This window comes from Corvus moneduloides, chromosome 1 (genome assembly GCF_009650955.1).
Source record: "Corvus moneduloides isolate bCorMon1 chromosome 1, bCorMon1.pri, whole genome shotgun sequence".
NCBI lineage: Eukaryota > Metazoa > Chordata > Aves > Passeriformes > Corvidae > Corvus > Corvus moneduloides.
The window spans coordinates 4540377-4562984 of NC_045476.1; the positions used below are offsets into that span (position 1 = coordinate 4540377).

At 43.0% G+C, this 22608-nt stretch overlaps 1 protein-coding gene across 1 annotated transcript in view; it reads left to right on the top strand.

Annotated features, from left to right (window-relative positions):
• The window catches only part of OXSR1 (oxidative stress responsive kinase 1), an 87249-nt gene that overhangs the window by 45470 nt on the left and 19171 nt on the right, over positions 1-22608 (top strand). The window contains exons 5-7 of the mRNA XM_032098258.1: positions 8591-8646; positions 17754-17863; positions 21290-21391. Of these exons, the coding sequence (XP_031954149.1) occupies positions 8591-8646; positions 17754-17863; positions 21290-21391 (268 nt within the window). The remainder of the gene's footprint in view (positions 1-8590; positions 8647-17753; positions 17864-21289; positions 21392-22608) is intronic.

Below are 22608 nucleotides of genomic sequence, written 5' to 3' on the forward strand. Positions count from 1 at the left end.
CGCCTTGCTACATGGAGATGAGAAGCAGGAAAAATACAATGAAGAGTGGGAAAATAGAGGTTGGGTGATCTAAAGGTTCAACAGCACTGACAGGTTTTTGGTCAGTGATCCATAACTGAGTTGTATACTCAAATAATGGTGGTTTCTAGCAATTCTCAAATTGTCAGGAGTATTTGAATTTGATGTGTTTCCCGGGGGAATAATCGTTCACTGTCTGCAGCATTACATGTACCAAGTGAAAATGTAACAGACTCTTAGCTTTTACTCTGAAGAAACCAAGTGCCATTCACACATGTACAACACTGTTTGTGACATCTTTCTCGTGTCAATGCCTTAATCTGGTGTAGATTGCTGAGACTAGGTCACCCAGTACAGGCTCTTGCAGCATCTCTCCAGCAGCAAAGTAATTGTTTAAATTGTCTTGTTCATCTGTTCTACTGTGAATAATACATGATGTGAATACAACTCACTTCAAAAAGATGCCTTTGGATAGTGTTCCCTGTTTTGGTGCACCAAGATTTCTGGCCTTCATAGATCCTAAAAGCTGCATATGTGGAAATGCTTTAAACATTTCTTCAGACCACTGCAGTCTTTTCATTTGTGTGTTATGCTAAAGCAGGAGAAAAGGACCATTTGCTAAATTTGTGTGGTAACATATTAAACACACTTGAAAACTTTGCAAGGCTGCATCAGAAATTATTTTTGTATGTTTACTGAATTGAATTATATCCTGCCTTACATAGTTCTAATAAAGCATTGATATTAAAAGGTAAAGCGAATACTTTCAAAAACAAAGGTGAGACAAAATCCACACACATTTAGGACAACAAACAAGGAACTGCCATAGAGAAATCTATCTCTTCATGGTAGTCTGGAAAGCATCACCAAGGGAGACTGGGAGTGCAGAGAGGACTTGTTTCCATTGTACAGATACCTGATTTAATAACTGCTTTCTCCATTTTATGGGAATAACTGGATGAAATAGAGATCTTTCTTCCTATGCTGGTCATGCTTAAAACTGTCATATTACAGATTTTGGAGAAGGAAGTCTTGCTGACAGGTCTTTTGTGAGCTCTGGCTGTCTTGACTTTCTCCTCCTGTGTCACGTTGCAGACATGGCTGAGCAGGAGCTGTGGGTGGCTATGTAGATAGGGACAGCTCTTGGCTGCATGGGGAATGCCTTGGACCTTGTGTGTATAGAGATATACTTACTGCTTCTCCAGAACAGGGTGCTTACTGCCTTTGGGAAATGGAGACCTTTTTGAGCTCCCCTATGTCAATTTTTTGGGGTCTAATTTGATCCAAGTTGGTTCTATATTTACCAGAATGACCTTTCATCTTTCCGTCATGGAGGGGAGATATGTGAATCACTGACATTCCTGTTTCTTCTGCCACCTGATGCAGCTTGTACTCAAACTGGGGTGATGTACACATGGTAATTTTTTGGAAATTGCTATTTCTTAGAGCACTAGGAACATGTTATGACGTGCCAAGACCTACTGCAGTATGGTGGTGTCACTGGTATTGCCACGTGAAGCAAACCCACCTCCTTCCACATGAAAGAATTTGACATGAAATACTGAAATAAGACCATGTTATAACTTGACTCTTTCTTTCTGTTACCAATGACTAAGGCAGGGTATCCCAAAAATATCTGGGCCTCCAGGGGTAGGAACAGACGTTGTGACTCCACAGCTTGCTCTGTGTGTTGCTTTTCAGGCAGCAGCCGTTAAAGGGTCTTTGTGCCTTGTCCCCACTGCAGTCCTTAGGAGGTAGGATCAGGAAATGGAAGGGCTGAATAGATGAATTTGTGGAAGAAGTCCTGGTACATTTTTAGCTGCTGTTCAGTGTATAAAAGCTTGATTTCAAAGCCTGCTGGGCAGAGTCTTTTCCTTATACAAGAGAAAAAACATGAAGTTCTGACAGAATAGGGGAAACTTTAAATGTGGTGTATGAAGTTGGAGATGTAGCTTCTCTCTTGCCTTAACTGCTGAAGGTTATCAGAAGCATGGGCTGTGTGGCAATCAGAAGCATGGGCTGTGTGGCAAATCCTCCTTGCCATGAGCTGATGTTACAGCAGTGATGTGCTTTGGGGTGGATGGGTGAAGCAAAGGCCTCTTTTGCAGGAGGAAGAAGTGGGGCTGTGAGGATTGGTGTAATTAGATCATCTCCACGTTTGGAGGTCCGGTGCTTGTAGCATTATTTTCTGGCAGAAGGAGCTGATGTGTTTGAAAACTGTTTTTTGAGAGTTTGGATTTAGCTGGAGCAACTTGCCTCACGTTGAGGTTACTTGAGCACTGCTGCTGGGCTGGAGGTTTGGCCATGGATAGGAGGTGGAGTCCAAGGCAGGCAGGATCTGGCCTTAAACCACACCTCTCTTTAATCCTCTGTTAGTATTGAACCACGTGGGAAGAGAAGGAATTAATGAGAGTGCCAAGCCATCAGAAACAAAGTTGGCACAGGAACGAGAAGTGTGAGCTGGATGTAATTTGCTGAGATAAAGGAAAATTGCAGGCGCTGCGATAACGGTGGCTGTGTGACAGACAGGGACACAGTGAGGGATGTGACACACTGCTGCCTGTCTCCCTTCATAACAGAGGCTTGCACCAAGTTAGCCCAAAGTCTGCAACTCTTTCTGTACTGCCTCAGCATCTTCCCAGCCCCCATAGCTATTCAGACAACCAAGATGACAGTGAATTTCAGGCATATCTCCTGCAGCTTTCTTTAGTGAGTTGTCCCTTGTCTGAGCTGACACAGCGAGTTAACCTAAAGGAAATCAAATTTGAGTCATGCTTTCTTGGGCCTCAAACCCTCTACTTAAAGCAGCAGTCCACTTCTACAGCACTAAAGGGCAGAAAATTGAGAGGGTTTGTACCAAGTAAGCACATTATGGAGCCTCTGAAAGATGTTTTATGTTTTTACAATGAAGTGCAATGGGAGATGAATTTCTCATGCAGCCCTTACTGGGGTTTCTGTTTGCCTATGCCAGGCGACAGGATGGAGTTATCTCTCCCAGGAAGTTTCTTTGCTGCACTCAGAGCGATCTGCCTGGATCTTATGGGTAGGGCAGGGAGAAAACAAGTACTTGCTGTACTCATAAAGCTCTCTGTGACAGAAGCTGACAGTGCTTTCCAGTGGGCTTTGTCTATGCATGGCTCTGTTTGCAAAGCCACAGTCTGTCTGTCAGTCACTTCTGCCTTTCAAGCCTTGCTTCAGACTGCTTTAAAAAAAAAAAAAAAAAAAAACCAAAAATTTTAAGATTCCCAGTAACATTGGATTATTCTTCTAACTTTGTCCAGCCATTAAAATGATAATTCAAAAGCCTTTAATTATTTCCACCTATGTAGCCCCCATGACATTGCAGCTTCATAAATGCTTCTACTGTTTGAGCCTTGAAGTTAATTATGAGTTGCCTTGTGCTACTGGCTCAGCTCCTGTGTCGAGGTCCTGGTCTTTTACCACAGCCCAGCAGCTGACAGAGCAGCTCGGAGAAGAGGGAAGAAGCAGTCACTGTGCTTCCCTGATCCTGGGCAATAAAGCATGTCACTGGGCTGGTCCCTGCTGGAATTTATGGCAGCCTGGCTGCTGCTGCTGGGCCGAGCTGCCAGTGGCCACGAGGACCTGCTGAGAGGGCTGTGGATGAGCAGGGATGAAGCAAGCTGTGGACTTGGCCCTCTCTTCCCTCTATTTATGCCTGGCTCAGCAGGGAGTATGGAAGCTGCTCTGCCAGCTCTCTGCCATTGGAAAACCTTCAAGCTCTGGAAGATGTTTCTGAGTCCAACTCTGCAGTTACGTACAACACTGTAACAGGCAGTAATTGCACCTCACCCAAGAGTTTGGGATTTTATGTTCAACACTGTGGCATGAAAATGTTGGTGCACACAGCTTTTCTGAGCAGGAACAAGGACATGCTAATGCACAGCACTTCCAATACAATGGCTTTGAATGCCTTCTCCTATGTTGTACTGAACGTGCTGACGTTTGAGGGTGTAAAAATACTGATCTGCCTGCACGCTCCAAGCCTAGTTTACATTTTGCAGCTCTAAATGGTAAAGCTCTTGCCTGTCACCAGCTTTTTATATCTTTGCTTATAAGGCAAAGGGAAGAGGTGACACAGGTACAGCATATTATTGAAGGAAGAGGAATGTTTGCTGGTAGAGAGACAATAGCACTCATTTGGTTTAAAATGTCACAGATTGCCTCATATTTAACTGTATGTAGAGATACTGTCCTGGAAGTATTTTACAAATTACTCAGAACCATGTCAACTCCAGCAATTGGTGGCATTCAGCATAAATATTTTGAGTTATTCATTACCATTAACAGAAAACAGTAATTGTTGCATCTTTCACCTTCTGTTTTTTTAAATGAAACTTGGCAGGACCAACCACTCCTTCCTCATGCCAAATTATGCACTATAGAGTTCAGTCCATGAAAATTTATTGTTGCAGTTGATGTAAATTGCATCTAATGGGCAAATGACTCACGGCTGTGCTTACAGCCAGCTTTGTGCTCTAAAGGCACATGCCAGCAGGTTGGAAGCAAAGATAGAGTAAACAGCTTATCTGTTTCCCCTCTCCTGTGACAGTTTTCTTCTCACTGCTGGGTTGCAGAGCTCCTGGGGTTGACACTCTTTGCTCAGGTCCCTTCTATTGTGTTTGCAGTGGCTGTAACAACCACTATGGTGTGGGGCCAAGGATTGAGGGCTACAGATGAGGGCAGATCTGATAATTTAGGAGGATTTTAAGGACTCTTTTTAGAGTGGGAACAAGCCACCAGGATACAGTTCATGTAGTTTCCCTGTGCCCCATTGCAAAATTAATCGTGGGGAATGTGGGAACATGGTGCTTAAAACTGGGGAGCATCATCTCATTGCCTTCCTGTGCTCCCAAGTCTCCTGTAGCTGGAGCTCAGCTGTAATTTTGTTGTTGGGATGAGATTTGGTCATACAGCACCTCATTCCTATGGCCCAGCCCCAACCTGGAGGCATTAATGTGATGTAGCTCATGTCTGGTCAAACTGGGACAGTTTGGAATGCAGATGAAGAAGGGTTTCTGCCCTGCTGTGGAACTTTTCAAGGCTGATGTGCAGAAGCCAGCTCTGCACTGGAGCGAGTCCAAACCGCTCTTCCCACTCTGGCTGTGGAGTACAAGGTAAATAAAAACATAATGGTTATTTTGTGGAAGGGTTCTTGGAGGCTTTAGAGGAGAGGAAGATGACAGCTGTGGAGCAGGAGTGCCCACAGCTACTGTAGCATTTGTTAAGCTATTGACAAGAAAGCTTACTCTGGCCTTCTGTAACTTCATTTAAAATGTGATATAATTATTGTTTACGCTAAAGCCTAAAGCTGCTTCCTGTTTCCACTATAGTAATTATGCCAGAGGCAGACCATCAGTGTATCAGCCCAGGATATGGCCATTACCACATTAAGGGGAAGTGCCTTCAAATTGTTACACTTGGCAATAACTATATCCTGGAGTAACAAACTTCTCGCCATTCACCTCACAAGTTTATAAGCATCTCCTGATGAAAATAAACAGGAAAGCACTGATCGTCTTTCCCCTGCCCCATTGCTTTAAATGCAGTTAATTAATTTTAAGTATGATTTTATAGGGGAACCTACTTCAAAGATGCTGCCACTGCACCAGTGTATGCTAAAAGAAAGGGATTTGTGCCTTTGTAACGCCCTGTTACACTGGGGTGGGGAATGGGAAAGCTGGGAATTGCTTCTATGGCACAGTGACTCCTCAATGGAGTCAATGTCCACAGACATCTTGCTGCCCCATGAGTTTTGCTGCTCTGGGGTGGAGTGTGCTGGGCTGGGATGAGTAATGGCCTTTGCAGAGGGCTGATCACTGGGAGGAAGTGCCACATGAAGCGGTGATTTAATTCTGCAGTTTGACTTGGATATTTGGCAGTGCTGTTTTGGCCTCCCGGATTTCATATTGTGGCTGTGACTTGTTTTAATTTCTTGAACCAGCTTTAAGCATCATATTTACTGACTTTTGTTTCCAATGAGAAAATATGTGAATTTTAATTAATCCAAGCTGACATTAAAAAGAAAACAAGCCTCTTGATTTGAGGGGGTTAAGGGCCTGGAGTCCTTGGGCTCATTTTTTCTATGAGATTCAATTTGAGAGCTTGTTTCACTACTTCTGGCATTCTAAGCCTGTCCAGCTTGCTCTGTTGTGGTGGGATGGTTTTGTGATAGGGAATGCCTGCTGGTTTCTGGCAGCTGTTACTGCACCAGGGAGACCTGCCTGAGTTGTTTTGGACTGTGAAGTGCATGATAGTTGAGACTTCATCCATAGTTTTGCTTAAAATCTTCCCTGGCACTTCCTTCGTGGCTGAGTGGGGTCGGTCGTGGGGGCTTGGTGAGCCACACGTGCAGTTCCGCCAGAGGGGAAGTTTGGAAAGGCTACACAATACTGCATGGCCCAGCTTACTGGGGAAATGGTCCAGCATCCTGGGCTGCCTTGAAGTACAGATGGAAGAGGAAATTACTCTTACTCCAGTAAGACAATTAATAACTTCAACAGGCAACCTCGTGCATGCTGTTTCTTTCCCTGTAACCTGGAACTGGCAGGGCCTCGTGCATCCTGGCTGTCACAGGAGAATCAGCTGTGGGTAAACATTTCCAGTAGGATTGGAGAGTTTCCTGAACGCCCTGTGTTCCCTCTGAACTAGGACTGGTGTTTGGGGGATTCCTGGAGGTGGCTGTGCCTGTGCCAGGCACATTTCACACCGTGTGAGCCAGCTCCTTGCCTAGGACACAGCAGACTTTGGCACTGTGCTCCTGGGGCTGGATCCCAAAGGCATCTTCTACCTAAATATTGGCAGGGAGCTTTTCCATTCCTCCTTGTTATGGTCCATGAACACTTTGTGGGAGTGCAGGGCTCAGTCAGGTTTGTGTCTCTCATGACAATTAGTTCAACAGCACCAATTATATTGGATTTGACCAATAGATGCTAAGGGGGTGGTGTAGCCACCTGGTGACTTCTGCATTTAATCCCTTTAGGTCCTTCATGTGTTTAAGAGCCTCCATCCACGGATGCTGTGCTGTCTGCAGCAGCTACAGGTGCTGGTTGCAGGAAGAAAGCAAAAATCATGCTTCTGGAAGGGAAAGTCAGCTTCTTGAGGCTATCAGATCTGTATGAAACTGTGAAGTTATATGACACATCTTCATTATCAAAGCAAATTAGAATTTTTCCTGTACTTGCTCTCACACCTGTTCTTCAAACTGGGATTAGGCTCCAGGATGGGCACTGGTAGCAAGACATGTACATTTGGCAGGATTTGAAATACCTGTTAGAAGGCTAAAGGTGCTGTCAGCTGCAGTTTGCTGTTCATCTTTAGTGAGACTGTCTTATGGACAGTTTTTGTTCTGCAGTGTGCTGGGGAAAAGCCTTGTCATGCCATTGTCCTAGACTGAGTATTGGGAAGAATCTGACAAATGCTTGTGCTGGAGAGGATGTGTTTAAAATTATCCTGGCCTGGAACTGGCAGTGGCCCAGCCTCCTCTTCAGAATAGCAAAGCCAGGAAGGAGGAGATTTCCAGGGCCTGACTGGAGCTCTTTGGCCAGGCCATCTCACCAGTTCTGTTCTCATGATGCACTAGGGAGGAGAGGAAAAAATAGCTTTGGACTTTTCTGTATGTGAAAGGATTTGGAATATTTGCCAAAGGCAGTGGAGGGAAAATCTGCTTGTTTTGGGGTTGTTTTCCTCTTTTTGCTCCTGTTTCACAGGGGCTCCTGGGCAGTGCAAGCTTAGCAGCCATGCTGATGAACAGGAGTGTCAACTATGAAGTGCTGCTCTTGGCTTGGCGTGGGGAGCAGCCTGTGAAAACAAACTGGAAAACTTCAAAGTGTTTGCAGTGAAAGTAGCATTCCCCTCAAGGATGGAAAACTGTTGCTGTTAACCTGAAAACCAGAGCTTCTGGCTAGAAAGAGGATAGTACAAAACATTCATAGCACATACTGGATGCTCTTGGGTGCTTGTTCATTAAAAAAAAAAGATAACATGGAGACATTTTTTCACTGACCAGGATAATGTGGTTCTGCTCATTAAGCTAGGAGCAAACAACATTTTTCTGCTCTCTGGATTTTGACTAGTGTATGGGGCTATACTGATTTCCTGGGCAGGGCTGGAGAGCAGTGAGATGTGGGGCTGGGGGAGAACAGGATGCATTCAGTGGAAGTGAGACAAGATCAATTCACTGTCTCTTGAAGTCTCTCCTCCTAAAGGGGTACATGAGTATCCAGCCAGTACTAGGTTCACTTTTCACTTTTTTAGCTAACTCTAAGAACCTGGGACAAACCAGGTTTCCTTGCATTTTTAAGGGTACCTTCTGCAGTTTTAATTTTTTTTTTCTGTGTGTAGTACCTGAAGTATAAATCATACAAATACTACTTAGTGCCTGTCTACTGAAGTTACAATTGATGTTAAGTCCCTACTATTTCTGCATTATTTGAGGCAAGAAGTACTGATGTCAGAAACAAAGTATAAGAAATAATAACCTGTTAATGTATTTTTGTAGGTTGAAGGAAAGATTTAATGACTTAACACTTACTGTTGCTTTATCTTTTTGCAGGGATGTGAAAGCAGGAAATATTCTTCTTGGAGAAGATGGCTCAGTGCAAATTGCAGGTAACTTTCCTGGTAGCCTTGAGTAAACTTTAGGCATAACTGCATATCCAAAGAAATAGTTTAATGATCAAGGAGAAACCTACATAAAAATGTTAGCTTCAAAAAGCTCCACGGTTCATAAAACAAACAAAAAACCCCAACAATAAACAAACCACAAACCAAAATGAAAAACCAACCCAGAGTGTATTATGTCTTGTTATCTTAAAATACTTGGAATAATGACAATCAGCAGATATAAATCATTTGTCTGTGAAGTCCTCAGAATCAATAGATCAGATAAAGTTCTTGGCATCAGCTAGTCAGATTTTTGTATCAGCAAGTTTATAGGCTTGGAAGTGGAGTGCACAGACCTCACCGATTTATCACTGACGTGTGAGGTGGTTTTTGAAAGGCCTCTGGTGAAGGGTGGACAGATCCATCAGAAGGAAATGGGCATATCTGATGGTAAAAGTCATTTAAGGAAAGATCAGCCGGTCAGACTGCTCCTGTGGATGCTCCTTGCTCTGCTTCAGTTGAGCTGGATGGCAGAGAGGGTGTTTGAGTGGCTGCCCTGGCCCAACCCAAACTGGGGTGAGCTGGAAGTCTTGGAAGCAGTCATGCAAAGAAAAGCTGTTAAGACAGTTGCTTTAGCTCATACAGATCTGTCTGGAGATGTCTGCTGCAGTCACTGCTGACAGGAGCTGCAGCAACAGAGGTGTCCTGGAAACAGTCCTGCATGGGGATAGACCATGGGGAAAAGGGTACTGTGTGGTGTGTTTCCCCCCTGATCCTCTTGCAGTATTTTATTTCATACATGTTCCTGCAGACTTCACTCTTCTTTCCAGAAATCAAGAATTATGCCCCATCCCTGAAACATTCAGGGTTTAATGGGACTCTGAGCAACCTGTTCTGGTTGAAGGTGTCCCTGCCCATGGCAGGGGTTGGACAAGATGACCATTAAAGGTCCCTTCCAACCCAAACTATTCTGAGTTTTTGATTATTACTATTATTATTGCAGATTATTAAGTAAGCCAAGACTTTTAGAGAGTACATTTAGAACTTGTGATATTTGTTTATCCTTCTTTTCCCAGTGTGCTGTTTTCCTATCCTGAGTACAATTTTTCTCCAGTTCTCCTTTCCCTCAGTATTGTGTTCTTCCCGTGGATCTTGTAGTGCCTTTGCTGTGGATCTTGTAGTGCCTTTCCAGTCCTTTGTGCCACCTCTAGCTGGGGGCAGAGCTCTTGTCCAGTCCTGCCAGCTTGGCAAACATCCTTATACATGTGTAATATTTTCAATCCCATATTTAATTGGGAAGAGCCGTATCTGTGTGTGATGACGTCTCTTCTTTAGTGCCCTGTCCTGCTGGTAGAGGCACAGCAGTGGGTCAAGCCAGTGTGCTGGGAGTTTAGGGATGAGGCAGTGACTGTTGTGTGAGGGAGGAGTGCCTGTAGCATTGTTTATTATTTTGGAATATCTATGCCTGGCATTGCATCTTGGAATGAAAGGTGTCGGTTTTCCACCAGGAGGTAGAACATGTTGCAAGCAGTATTTTCTAGGTAGCTCTCCTCTCTGCAGAGGACAATAAGCCCTTTTACAGGACATAACACCTGTTTCTGTTTAAAATCTGAAGTTGCCCTGTTTCCTTTTTTAAGTTTCCTGGTACCCTTAATGCCTGCTGTTCTATTTCAAATGAGGTGTAAATAATTCAGTTGTGTGGCAGCTGATGGAAGGTAGGGAGTGGCTCCTAAAACGCTCAAAGGAGCAAACTTTATACGGTGAAATCCTACAGTTTTTTCCATAATGGGGCCAAGATAACACTTAGGATTTGTAATTGCATGGAGCTTTTGATGCTGTTCTGGGAGAGGCTGCAAATAGCTGTAACTCCAAGTGTTTCTGCCAGCCTAGAGAAAGCTGCTTGTGTTTCTCTCCCACAAGGATGCCAGGGATTGGCTTTTTTGTATTAAGGCTCACTGGCACTAGGTACCTGTTCGTGTATTTTTTCTGCTGAGCAGTTTTTAGTTGATAAATAGATTTAAGGTTGACTGGTCTATGAATTTCAGAGGATTTATTTTGTCTGTGATTGTACACATTCCCCTAGACTGAACTACTCGTGGTTTATCTGTGCAACATTTAAATGATGAAATCCATCTCTCTGCAAATCCTGCGAAAGCAGCGTTGTGAGATGTGCAAAATTCTCTCTTTACAAATTCTTTCTTCCAACATGCAGAAGGCCCAACCCTACACCTTTCATCAGCCACAGCAGGGCCACTAAACCTAGGTCAGAGCGTTCACCACGGTGGCAGGAAGCACTTCCGTTTCTGTAGAGGCAGCTGATGACTTGAAGAAATGGAAGTAAATGAATAAATAATAGAGAAGAACCTGACCTGGTCGTAACGTGAGATTTTGTTTCTGTGGGAATTTCTGACACTTAAACTTCATTGCCTCCTGACCCAGGATGAAGTAGCAAAATTTCTTGGGAATTTTTCGAGGAGAAAATGCTGGAAGCAAAACAAGCCAAATAAAAAGAGATTTGTTTCAGCGAGATCAAAGCACTTGCCTTTGACAATAATATTAATGCATATTATGAATAATTCTGTTGATTGTTGAGTGCTTCAATTATGAGCTGGATGACATCACTGCGTTCCCATGAAACAAACGCTCCTAAGTTTCGCTGGAGAGTTACACCAGGAGATAAAAACCAAAAGATTGATCAGCTGTGGAATGTAGCCTGAGGGTTGGAGTGAATGGGGCACCTCCCTGCAAGGAGCTGGTTTGGTATACATGAAAAATTTAAATCATGTAGCAGGGAAGAAAGACTTCCATTCTTTTATAATGACTCCTTCCTGTCTGCCATTCCTCTATCTAAACTGCCTGTGAACAGTTGTTAAGAAGGTCTTATTCAATCTTTGACTTTCGTGACCTTATGTTCCTGTGTGTTTCCTACTGCTTGACACAATTCCTGTTTCTTGTTCCAGATGAAATGTAATTCTTAAATGTAAATGAGGAATGTACATCTCAATCTGGACATCCTTTGAGGAAAAAAGCAAAGGTGCATTTGAGATTGAGTGGTGGAAACGGCACTGCAGGACTGTACCTCCACAGTGTGTCAGTGAATTTAATTGCTGGAAACTTTCACTGTATGGAATTCATGGCAGTAATTTTGCTGCAGTATTACACCATTCTAACTAGTGAAAATTAAAGCCTCTTTTGTGAATTTTTGGCTGTGCGATTTCTGTTAAGGCTAAACAGAAGAAGCAGCTTGATGAAGGTGTGTCAGACTTTTCTCAGGTTCTGTTTGTAACCCTGAATTTGTGGTTGTGCATATGGGGAAAGCCACTGTGGGAGCACTGTGAGCTGAGGCGGCTGCAGGTAAAGAGATGGAGGAGAAATCTGTGAGCTTGGGGGCATCTGCTGGAAGTGGGAATTCTAAAAATTCCTCTAATGGCCTGCACAAATTCCCAGCTTGGAACTCCTCCCCAAGTCTTATTTTTACTCATGACTCTATTTTTAACTCTTGTCGCTCCTTTGGCTTTCAAAAAGTGCATCCACTGAACCAAGGAGAAAATTGCCTTTAACAGATCCAGCTGAGCAGCGAGACCTAAAGTGAGGCAGTTTGCTTCTATCTTAACATTCCTCTTTTTTTCCCCAAGGGCACTGGCTTGAGCTTGTGGCTTGGCACCAAGTTTTTGGAGCCTGTTACAATTCAGAGTGTCGCTTTCTCAGTTTGAAGCGTTTTCCTGCACACTGGATTAATCTGTCTTCTGGAGAGAGCAGGACTCTTTCCCAGATACCGTTGTTCTGGCCTGTGCTGACAGTGGTTGCAATGTAAATGGAGATAGCCATGTTCTTTTGTGTTCCAGCCTCTCCATGGCAATTACTTCATTTCTTTTAATCAGAGCATAAAACCTCTTAGCCCTGGCATTTATCAGCTCCCTGGAGTCTAAAAGTGCACGGATAAAAACACTCTGTCAACATAAAACTGTATTGGCACCAATATTGCTGCATAAACCAGGAGATGGCTTCTCACAGTAAGCAAGGCTTTGCATTTGTCAGTTTATTTAATAATGCAGGACCTACAAATTAGTGTGAAATGAAGTGAATGTCTTGATAGACTGGGAAAGGATGGGAGAGGTTGAGGGGAATCTCTCCCAGGGTGTATGAGACTTGCTCAGTATGAGGCATGCTCCAGCCATGGCGTGATGTGAGCATCCTACTGAGACTGAATGCAGACGAAATCTTTTTTTCCCCCTGATTTTATCCACGGAGATATTAAATAATGCTGTCACCCACCCCTGTGAGATTGAATGTGACAATAGAAGTGTCTGCCGAAGGCTGAGGCATGCATCCCTCCGTGTGTAGATTTTTTGGTTGTGGAGACAGTCACACAATGGCTTCAGGATTTAAAACCAGAGAATTCTTAATGCGCACTCCCGAGAGGTGCCTGGAGGGTCAGCCATGGCCTGGGCAGGCCATGTTGCCAAGCAGTTGAAGTAGATTGAGATTTCACTAAGTCGTTCAGGACTTGCTAATTGATCCTGGGCAAAGTGCCTAACCCCTCTCTTTATCTATTTATAAAACGGGGATAGTTAAGGCCAGGCAAAACTTGTGTAACTGAATTTGTGTAACTTTCCACAAATCCATGCCAGCTTGTCACCGGTTCGCTGTGTTCCTGACTGCTCTTAATTCATTGTACTAAAATAGCTCTCTACATAAACATCGAGCTATGATGCAGGCAGTGTCATTCCCCACTTTCCCTTAGGAAACTCTTAACTTTGGGAGATTAAATTGCCTGAACAAGGGGCAACGCACAAATCTAACTTGGGAGGGAAGTGTTGATTGCAGGGCTCACTCGAGGAGTCTGTGTTGTATCATGAACACCTCAGAGCCTCTTCTCCCTTTCAAAAAAAGGGCCGAAAGTATTTTTCTCTGTCATTGGTGGAGACTTTTAGGACCTGCAGAAGCATGTTGTGAAATAACTTTTTCTTTGTGTCACTTGTACTATCTGTGTTTCCTGAAGAGATGTTGCACTATTTGATTGTTGAAACCACTTGTGAATGTCTCAGAAGGCGATGGGTGGCGTCACCCAGCCTGGGTTTTGTCATCCTGAAGTTATTTTGCGAAGTAGGAGGACAAGTGTGCATTTACAGATCCAATACCACTGTGTATCCATCTAGACTTTAAAAGGAAGGAAGCCTTTGATTCTTGTTCTCCACTAATCTTCTTTTTATCTGGTGTCCTACCACCTGCTGCGTTCTCAGCACAAAATTGCTATTTATCACTGCCTTCCTCTTCTTGCTGCCAGTTTTATTCATCTTCAGTGCTCTAAAAGCTTTAAGATTTGCAGGAAAGCACTAAGTACAACTGCAGGTATTTTCTGATGGTGAACAACTGAACAAGAAGGAAGGTGACTGGTGAAAAAACCACTTAGTGCTGTCTTCTGAAATACTTTTTGTTTAAAGACAGCTCTGAGTGATTTTGAAGTCAAGATTGAATTATTATGTTTTTCTGCCCCTGTTGGTTGAAAACTGCTTTAGGGTCTGATCCAAGCCCGTCAAACTCTGTAGGAGCCCTTCTGATATCAGCAGGCTTTGGTCCTGGCCCTTAGTCCGTATTCTTCCTTTCTTTCCCTTCTATGTACCTGTAGGTAGCTACATGCAGTAGCAGGTACTTGGGCTTTTTAGAATTAAGGTAATGTTACAATATGAGATGGCCAAGGAGAGCTGATTTTTAACAGCTGACTTCTAGATTTGGATAGAACAATCTAGAATACGGTAGAAATGTATGTTCCTGAGAGACACACCTGCACTGGCACCTGTTGTGATGTGGTCCTGCCACAGCACTCTTGTGTTGGTGAGTTGTTTGTACTGGGTGTTTCTTTCCATCTTCTATGTTTCCCGAGTGGCCAGAGTAGTTTTTAAGTTTGACAGTTTGGATGCCTTATTATCAGGAATTGTTGCCTCATACCATGCTTTTTCAAACACTACTCTGCAACTTCATTGCCACTGTAGAGCGTCCTGTAGGGTATGTAGTTTGCAACACATGTTTCTGCTGGAAGAGACAAAATTGGCCATGTTTTGTGCAGAGCCTGCATCAGCAAAATTGACATTCCCATCCTGGATTGGTTTTGCTGTGATAGGAGAGTCTGGAGATACACATCTTTGTGGGGGTTTTTTTAGTAGTCTTTGGTTTAAATGACTGGAACAGCTCCAACAGATGAATCTTTTCTACATTGCTTCAGGAAAAAAAAAAAAAAAAAAAAAGATCCAGACACCCTGGAGACTTATTTGCTATCAGATTGCTGGAGGTCTGCAATTTTTGGGCTCCTTTAGGATATCTGACAGTCGGTGGATCCCCAGCAGTGGTGGTTACTGGTATTGCAAGCCAGGTCCAACCGTTTCCAATTCCTCCCTGTCTCTGGTGATTCAGTCCTTTCCAGTTATCACTGTAGTGAGCCAATGTAAACTCCGAGCTGCCAAGGAAGAGTATGAATGTGTAAACACTTCAGAGCTATCCTGAATTTCATGGATTTTCCCATTTTCTAGAGTTAAATTCATTTGCAATAACCTAGTTCTGTTTTAACCTTTCTGGGGGCAGAGAGACTGAGGCGCAGATGGTACCAAGTGCTCTGAAGTAGGAATTGAACCTGAACTTGTGGTTGGGGTTGTGTTTTATTGCTTTGCAGATATTTCCTGAGAGCAGGCGCATTCTTATCTGAATAGCTGGGGCTTGGATAAAGTTAGTAAGATGACATTTGAGAAGATGGTCTCAAAGTTATTCCTTACAGCAGAGTAGCACAGGCTGTGTGAGCCTGTTTTAGCCCACTGGAAATGAGGGAAATTAATTGGGAAAACATTAAATAAATCAACCATGTAATGAAATAAACTTTAATTCCATTTAAGCTTTCTTCAGATGGCAGATGTAGGGGCCTGATTTCCATCTGGAATTTATAAACCCATGTTTGATGTGAGATGTGGTGAATACTGTGTAAAGGACTTGTGTTTTTACTGCTGGAATGCTTTTGCTTTGAATGGCATTTCCTTTCCCCTCAAAATGACTGCATGGAAACTTGAGGTAAGATAATATGTGCAAGTTCAAATACAGCACATCACAATAAAATGCTGATGGCACTTGGACAAGTTTCTATTAGTATTATCTTATTTAAAAGAACTTCCAATTGCTCTTGTGTTTAGAACAATAGATCTTGCGAGACTTCCTGTAATGAGCAGTAAAAGGCAACTTTACTCTGAGTCTTTTAGGAAGCTCGTTCGGTTTCTGAGAAAAGCAAGGGTCACATAGAAGATCTCAAAGCAAAAATCATTGTTGCAAAATGTGGGTTTCCAGAAAAATACAAATTGCAGTGCTGATGGGGACAGTGATCCATCTAGGTGTGCTAAAACTTCAAGGGTAGCAGGGAGCCAAGGATGCCTTTAGGAACAGGAAAAGAACAGGACAGCACATCTGGAAGAGCTAAATCCTAATGATAGGCTTTTGTTAGTGCTGGTTTTAACCCTGTGATTTCTATGCAACTTTCTTTAATGTCACCTTGCAGTTACCCATGCCTAGTACTTGAGTAAGCACTAACTTCCTGTCCTGGAAGTCTCTAACTGAAGTGAGCTTTCAGCATCTTCTTCTGAGTGATAACTTCAGAGGTGTTTCTCAAATATTGAAATACTGATGAGAAGTGACTCATTGAACTGCTGGTGTGATGCAGAGGGAAACTTGGGACAGTCCTCATAATAATGCCATGACTTGCAAATTGTAAGGAGGTATCTTATGTTGCAGTTAATTCTTCAATATAACATCCTTAAGCCATGCAGTAACTCTGGCTCCTCTGGCCATAGAGGCAAAGGCTTTTACATTTACAGTTAACTGTCAGCAGAGTTTCAAGAATTTTCAAAGCAGTTGTGATCAATTATGTTCTGATTTTACGTTAAATAGCCCTGGAGTTTCAGAGATTTGCCCCCCAAGCCTGTCATCAGCCTCAAAAATGGCATTTGAGATTTTGATTGCTTGTACTGTGTTTAAAAAAAAAAAAAAAAGTATGTGTGGATAAAGTTATGAGGAATTGAGTTATAGGCCTGTTGCTGGCCTGTAATTCAGCAGTGCATAAATAATGTAGTTTGGAGCAGATTGGGAAGAAATACTTACACAGTTCTGTGTTAACAGTTTCCCTGTCACTTGATTGTTTTCTTCCTCCAAACAAAGTGCCATCCTCTCTTGAATGACCTGGGTGCCAGATCTTTTGTAATGCTCTTCTCTGAACAAACATACTTTATCCCATTGCTATCCCTGTATGCTGCTGCTGGTGACAGATGCTGTTTTCCATGTCATTCTTAATTGCATAAAACATGAGGTTACAGCATAGTTTTCACATAAAAGAGTGATTTATTCCAAGAAATGCAATTACCAGTGAATGCAAAGGGCATCTTTGAGCATCCTGGTGTGTGAAAGGTGTTTCAGGTGGAGTGATTCTGTGCAGGGTGTGAATCACTGTCTGTGAGGCTTCCCTGGGATGCTGGTGCTGGACTGTGGCATGTTCAGTATCATCAGGAACCAGTCCGAGGTCCTGTTAAAGCACTGAGCATTTGGGTCATGGAGGATTATCAAATAAAGCATATTCTGGTAATACAGCATCCAGACTAAGGGGCTGATACCTCAGTTAGGACAGTGAAATGTTCTCAAGGGCCTTTCTCTGCACCCAACTTGATTGCTGTGGACATTACAGGATGCTGCTTGAGGGTCAGTACAGTTATGTGTGCATGCAAATGTAAATAAAGCTCTGGCTGGCAGGGCAGGTTTGTACAGCAGCAGGGCTGCTGGGGGAGTGTGGGCAGCCTCTAATGTGACCAGTGGGCTGTAAGGGAAAGTGGAATTTTCCTCTCTGCCAGCCAGGGCTGAAAGCTCTGCTGTCCCCAGGAACTGAATGGTGAACTGCTGAATGGCAGTTCATGTACCAGCACTCTTAGCTAACTGTTGATCATTCCTCCTTTATTAGGAAACCCCTCATGCGTGACTGCATGGTCTGGTACTTAATAGGTGGCTGGGAATATGAGGGGAAAGAAGGGACAGCCCTTCAGTTTGCTCAGGATGTGTGTTCTTAATAAATTCTGCTTTTGTTTTCTTTCCAGACTTTGGTGTTAGCGCGTTCCTGGCCACTGGTGGTGACATTACCAGGAATAAAGTCAGGAAAACTTTTGTGGGCACACCTTGCTGGATGGCACCAGAAGTTATGGAGCAGGTGAATTGTTTTTCCCAGTGTCCTCTGAGATGATCTGCACCTGGAATTCCCTGTTATCAGCAATGACTATATTTATTTCAAACTAAGATGATAATTTGACATCCTGAAGGGTTTTATTAAAACCACAGGATTTTCTTTGACTTGCCTATTACAGCCAGACTAGTACTGGGGAATGTTAAATGTTCAGTAGGTTTGTGCCCCATTGCTTCTCTTCAGGCTCCTGCCTAAGGTGAGGATGGGACAGCTCAGCTGTTGCATAAAGAAGATTAACCTGCCCCTCCCTTTTGCATAAATGTGAGATAGAGTATAAATAGTTTCACACGTGGTAAATATGCACATACACAGCTCAGTGACGTGCTCTTCTGCATCTGCAAACATAAGAATTCGGGGTAGTTAGTTGTGACATGTCAGAGTGGGGAGTTAATTCAGTAAAGTAGCATTCGACTTCATTCAGGTTTTTAACTTCACTTGGCTTGTGAGTATCCAGGCTCTAAATGCTAAGGAATGCTTGCATTTTCCCCTTCTTCCTCTGCTCTTTTGGCTCACTAAAAGATGTCGTACTTCTTCGCCTTGCATGGAGAAATGTCATTTTTTTGTCCTCCACTGCTTCTAGACTAAACTACAGAAGCTTTGTCTGTGTGACTTCTGATGAAGGACACCTGGAAACTTTGTTTAATGTAAAGCTGCTACCCATTGCTGAGGAAGATCCACAGAGAAAATCACACCACAGTCTTACCAAGACATTTGCAGTAGCTGTCAGTGGCATTGATGTTCAGTGCCATGAGCATTCCAAAATTATCCATCATCCCCTTAAAGTCAGTTTGACAGGGGGGCTGGGTTTCTGACAGGTGTGCTGTATAACTGGCTGTAAATAGGTTTCCATTTTTCTTTCCAAATTTTTAAACCAGAAATATTTGAGGAAAACATTGTTTTATTGCAGTAAATCCACCTTGATGCATTTCTCTTTGCTATTGCTCACAGTAAAATATTCTGAAGCTTGGAAGGAACTTGAATAAGACCCTCATGGATATCTTTATCTAAAATTAGGTGCAGCTAAATATGAGCACATTAAAGTTCATTTTAATGCATTTTTTCCAGGATCTAAAACTTCCTGAGGAATGGAGATAATTTTGGAGTAGCTTAAATATATTATTGGTGAAGGGCTTGTTCCATGTTTGCCCTTTTCAGTGGCTCCCCATGGTGGCACTGAGGGGCTGGTGCATTCCAGCACTGCTGCAGCCTCCTCAGAGTGCAGATCTAACAGTGCAGAATAAAGCCACACTTCCCAAGTCAGGATTGTCTTTGCAGACTTGATTCTGAACTGCTTTGCTGTCACATTCTTCTGGATTTTTTAATTTAATGCTGATTTAAAATAAATAAAAATAGAGTATGTAGTGTTTCCAAAGCTAGATCAGAGCTGTCCCTTGCTTTTCTGTCCTGTGTGTTGTGGCCAGGGCACAGCAGCCTGGCCAGGACCTAATGGTGCTGCTCCAGGCTCTTTGCAGCTGCAATGCTCAGGACAAAAGGGAAAAATATCTTAAGGAGGGAGCTAAAAAGGGGAAATAAAGTTTTCAGTGACAAAGTGGGGGATGGTTCCCCACAAACGTGTTTCCAAAGGAGGTAAGTTTTCTGGGGAGTGCAGTACCTCCGCCAAGGCTGCGCACATCTAACCCGTTGCAAGTAACCACGTTAAAGCAGTATTCGGGACGCTGACGATGTTGATGTGAAATCCTTCCATGTCCATTAGGTCATCTTGCTGCCTTCCAGCAGGTGTCACTCTGAGCCACTGGATCCAGCCGGGAAAAGGGACAGAGGGCTTGCTCTAGGTTGGCCTTTCACATGTAGATATTGTCGACCCAATTCCATCTGGTTTATTTCAGCACCATTAAATTCCTTTAGAATGTTAATATTTGATAACTCAACGTTGTCTTTTAATGTATGGTCACTTGATTTATGGCGAAAGAAAGAAGTTGATGAGAAAAGTAAATGTAGTTGATATAAACTAACTGCAGGGGGGTGACTAATGTATTGGACAGATGTCAAGATGAACTGCTGCAGACAGTTTTGAGCTTTATAGCTTTCACTTGCAAGCAGGATTATGTGAAATAATTTTAAAAAATCCCACACACTAAACAGTTAAAATCTTGTCAGGGAATGGAGAGTTGTACAGTGTCTTGGTGTGCTGCAAGAGTAACTAAAAGATGGAGCTAAGAAATGCCCAAAAGTTATTCTCAAAACCTAAAATTAGTGTGAGAGGACTAAAAATCACCCTTACAGCCTATTTCTTTGTGCCCTGTGCTCTTTTAAATTGTATTAGATATCTGTGCTTGTTCATTTAACTGACTTGAAATCTGTTCAAAGTCGTGGCATCCATAAACTGAGGCACTTCAAGAAACAGTTCAGACTTTTAGAGCTCATGAAAATTATGCTTACACGGTGAAAGAAATCAGTACAAGACATAAATTCCTGTCTCTATAACAAGTTACAGTCCAGCTCTAGTATTACATGACAAATAGTGCAGTAGGGGTTTTTGTTAGTTTGCCAAGATTCAAGATCATCTTTAAGGTAGTTAGGGAAATGCTTTTTGGCTTCATCACAATTGTCTCTCTAAAGCTGGCTAGGTTAGCTGAGCACAATACCCCTGTTAGCTCTGCTCTGATTCAATTTTCATTTTTCCATAGTGTAGCGAGAAGAAACACAAACCATCCTAAGCAACCAAAACGCTTTGATTTTCGGAGCTGCTCTTGAAGTTAGTACATAATGTCTCTCCCCTGCAGCGGAGAAAGCAAGTGCCAAAGTATTACCTAATGATAATGAGGAAGTAACCGCTTTGGCATATGAAATATTTTTTCCTGTGCAGGAGGGGACGTAAATGCTATAAATTTTCTTGAACAAGCCTGTGTTTAATGTCAAGTGCAGAAGCTACTGTTAATTAGTGGAGGGAAACATTAGTCTGTAGGCAGGAATGAGGGGCTTTTCCTGGGCTGGTGTGTCGTGAAGTTCCAGGATGGAGCAAGTTTGCAGTCAGATTGATTAAGTGGTTGACTAAAAGTGTAGTGAGGCGGGTGTCCCAAGGGGTAGCAGCCCATCTATTAACTATGAGAGTTTTATTACACTGTGTAATGACTCTCTGTGTCTGTGTGTAGAAGTCAGAGCCTTGGTTAGCCCAGTGCCCCTTTATGTTCTGCAGCAGAGTTTTATGGCAGAGCAGTCCTGGTTGTACAGTGCACAACCATGATTTTTATCAGACTGTGACTTCTAAAACACCTCCTTGAAGGTATAAGGAGCTGGGGGAAGAGGAGGGGGAAAGTGTTCTTTCCATCCCTATAGTGCTGGTCTTTCCAAATTCTAGGGGAAGGGTGTGTGAAAGGGATGGTAGCGTAGGACAGTAAGAGGCACATAATAACATCCTCTAATGTTTTTCAGGTCAGAGGATATGATTTCAAGGCAGACATCTGGAGCTTTGGGATCACTGCTATTGAACTGGCCACGGGAGCAGCTCCTTACCATAAATACCCGCCGATGAAGGTGAGCAGGTTTCCAGATAGTTGTGCAAGATAAGGGATCAGTGTGTTCTGTGGATGTTTCCAAGAATTTGACTAGCATGTTACACAGAAGAGTTTGTCCTCTCAACTTAGCACGTTGCATAGAAGAGTTTGTCCTTTCAACCTGCACTGGTGGATCATGATGTTCTTGGATGTATCTTGAGTCACCTTTTAAAAATACGCCACTTCATCAGCATTATCTGAACTGCAGTTTTTATTTAGATCCTGAGTCTCATCGTTCTTAAGGAAAGTGCTGTTTTAAACCTCTGAAGTCAGCAGATGTTTTTAGGGTTATAAATAATGATCCAGAATGCCTTATGGGCATCCAGTGACACTGGGATGGCGAGTCATTCTTTCTCCTGTACTGATAATCCTTCTTGATACCTTTCAGAAATTCTCTTGATACCTCTTGTGTTACCAGTTATCCGAAAGAATGTTTAATTTTGTTTAACACTGACACAGTCCTGTCAATCACTGATCCAGTTCAAAGGACCACATCAGTATGAAACTGTGGGTTTGGCAACAATAGTATTTTATTAAGGATGAAGTGAAAGAAATGTTCTTGTTTAAACCTTGACACTTCAAAATTCTTTTTCAAGTATCTTGAACCCTAGATTGCCTTATGAGTTTGGCTAACTTTCCCTGTTTCCTGATGCTTGAACCAGGAGCTGCTTCTAACATGCAGCTCTTTCAGGGGGAGGGTACATTTTAAAGTTAAGAGCTGACACCCATCCATCAGTTGAGGTCTGAAGCATCCTGTCCTTCTACTGAGCTTTGAGATCTTTTTCCTTATCTCCTCTGTAATATCTGATGCGGCCTTGTCTCAATCACAAAACTTTAAGCCCCTTTGGCCCACCCTCTTGAAGGTCACTTTGGTTCTCCTCCTGGGGTGTGTGGTTCTTCGGATCAAACACAGGGGGGTGGAGAAGCCTGTTCTAGCCCCAAAGCTAATGCTTAGAGCAGTGATCTGGGATATGAGGCCTGTGGGTGTCAAGTCCCTCAGTTTTTTGCATTGGGAGAGTGATGTTTTACACAGACAGATAGTGATAGGACAAAGGGCAATGGCTGTAAACTAAAAGAGGAGAGATTTAGATTAGATGGGAATAAGGAATGCTTTACTGTGAGGATGGTGAGGCCCTGGCACAGGTTACCTGGAGAAGCTGTGGGTGCCCCATCCCTAGAGGTGTTCAAGGCCAGGTT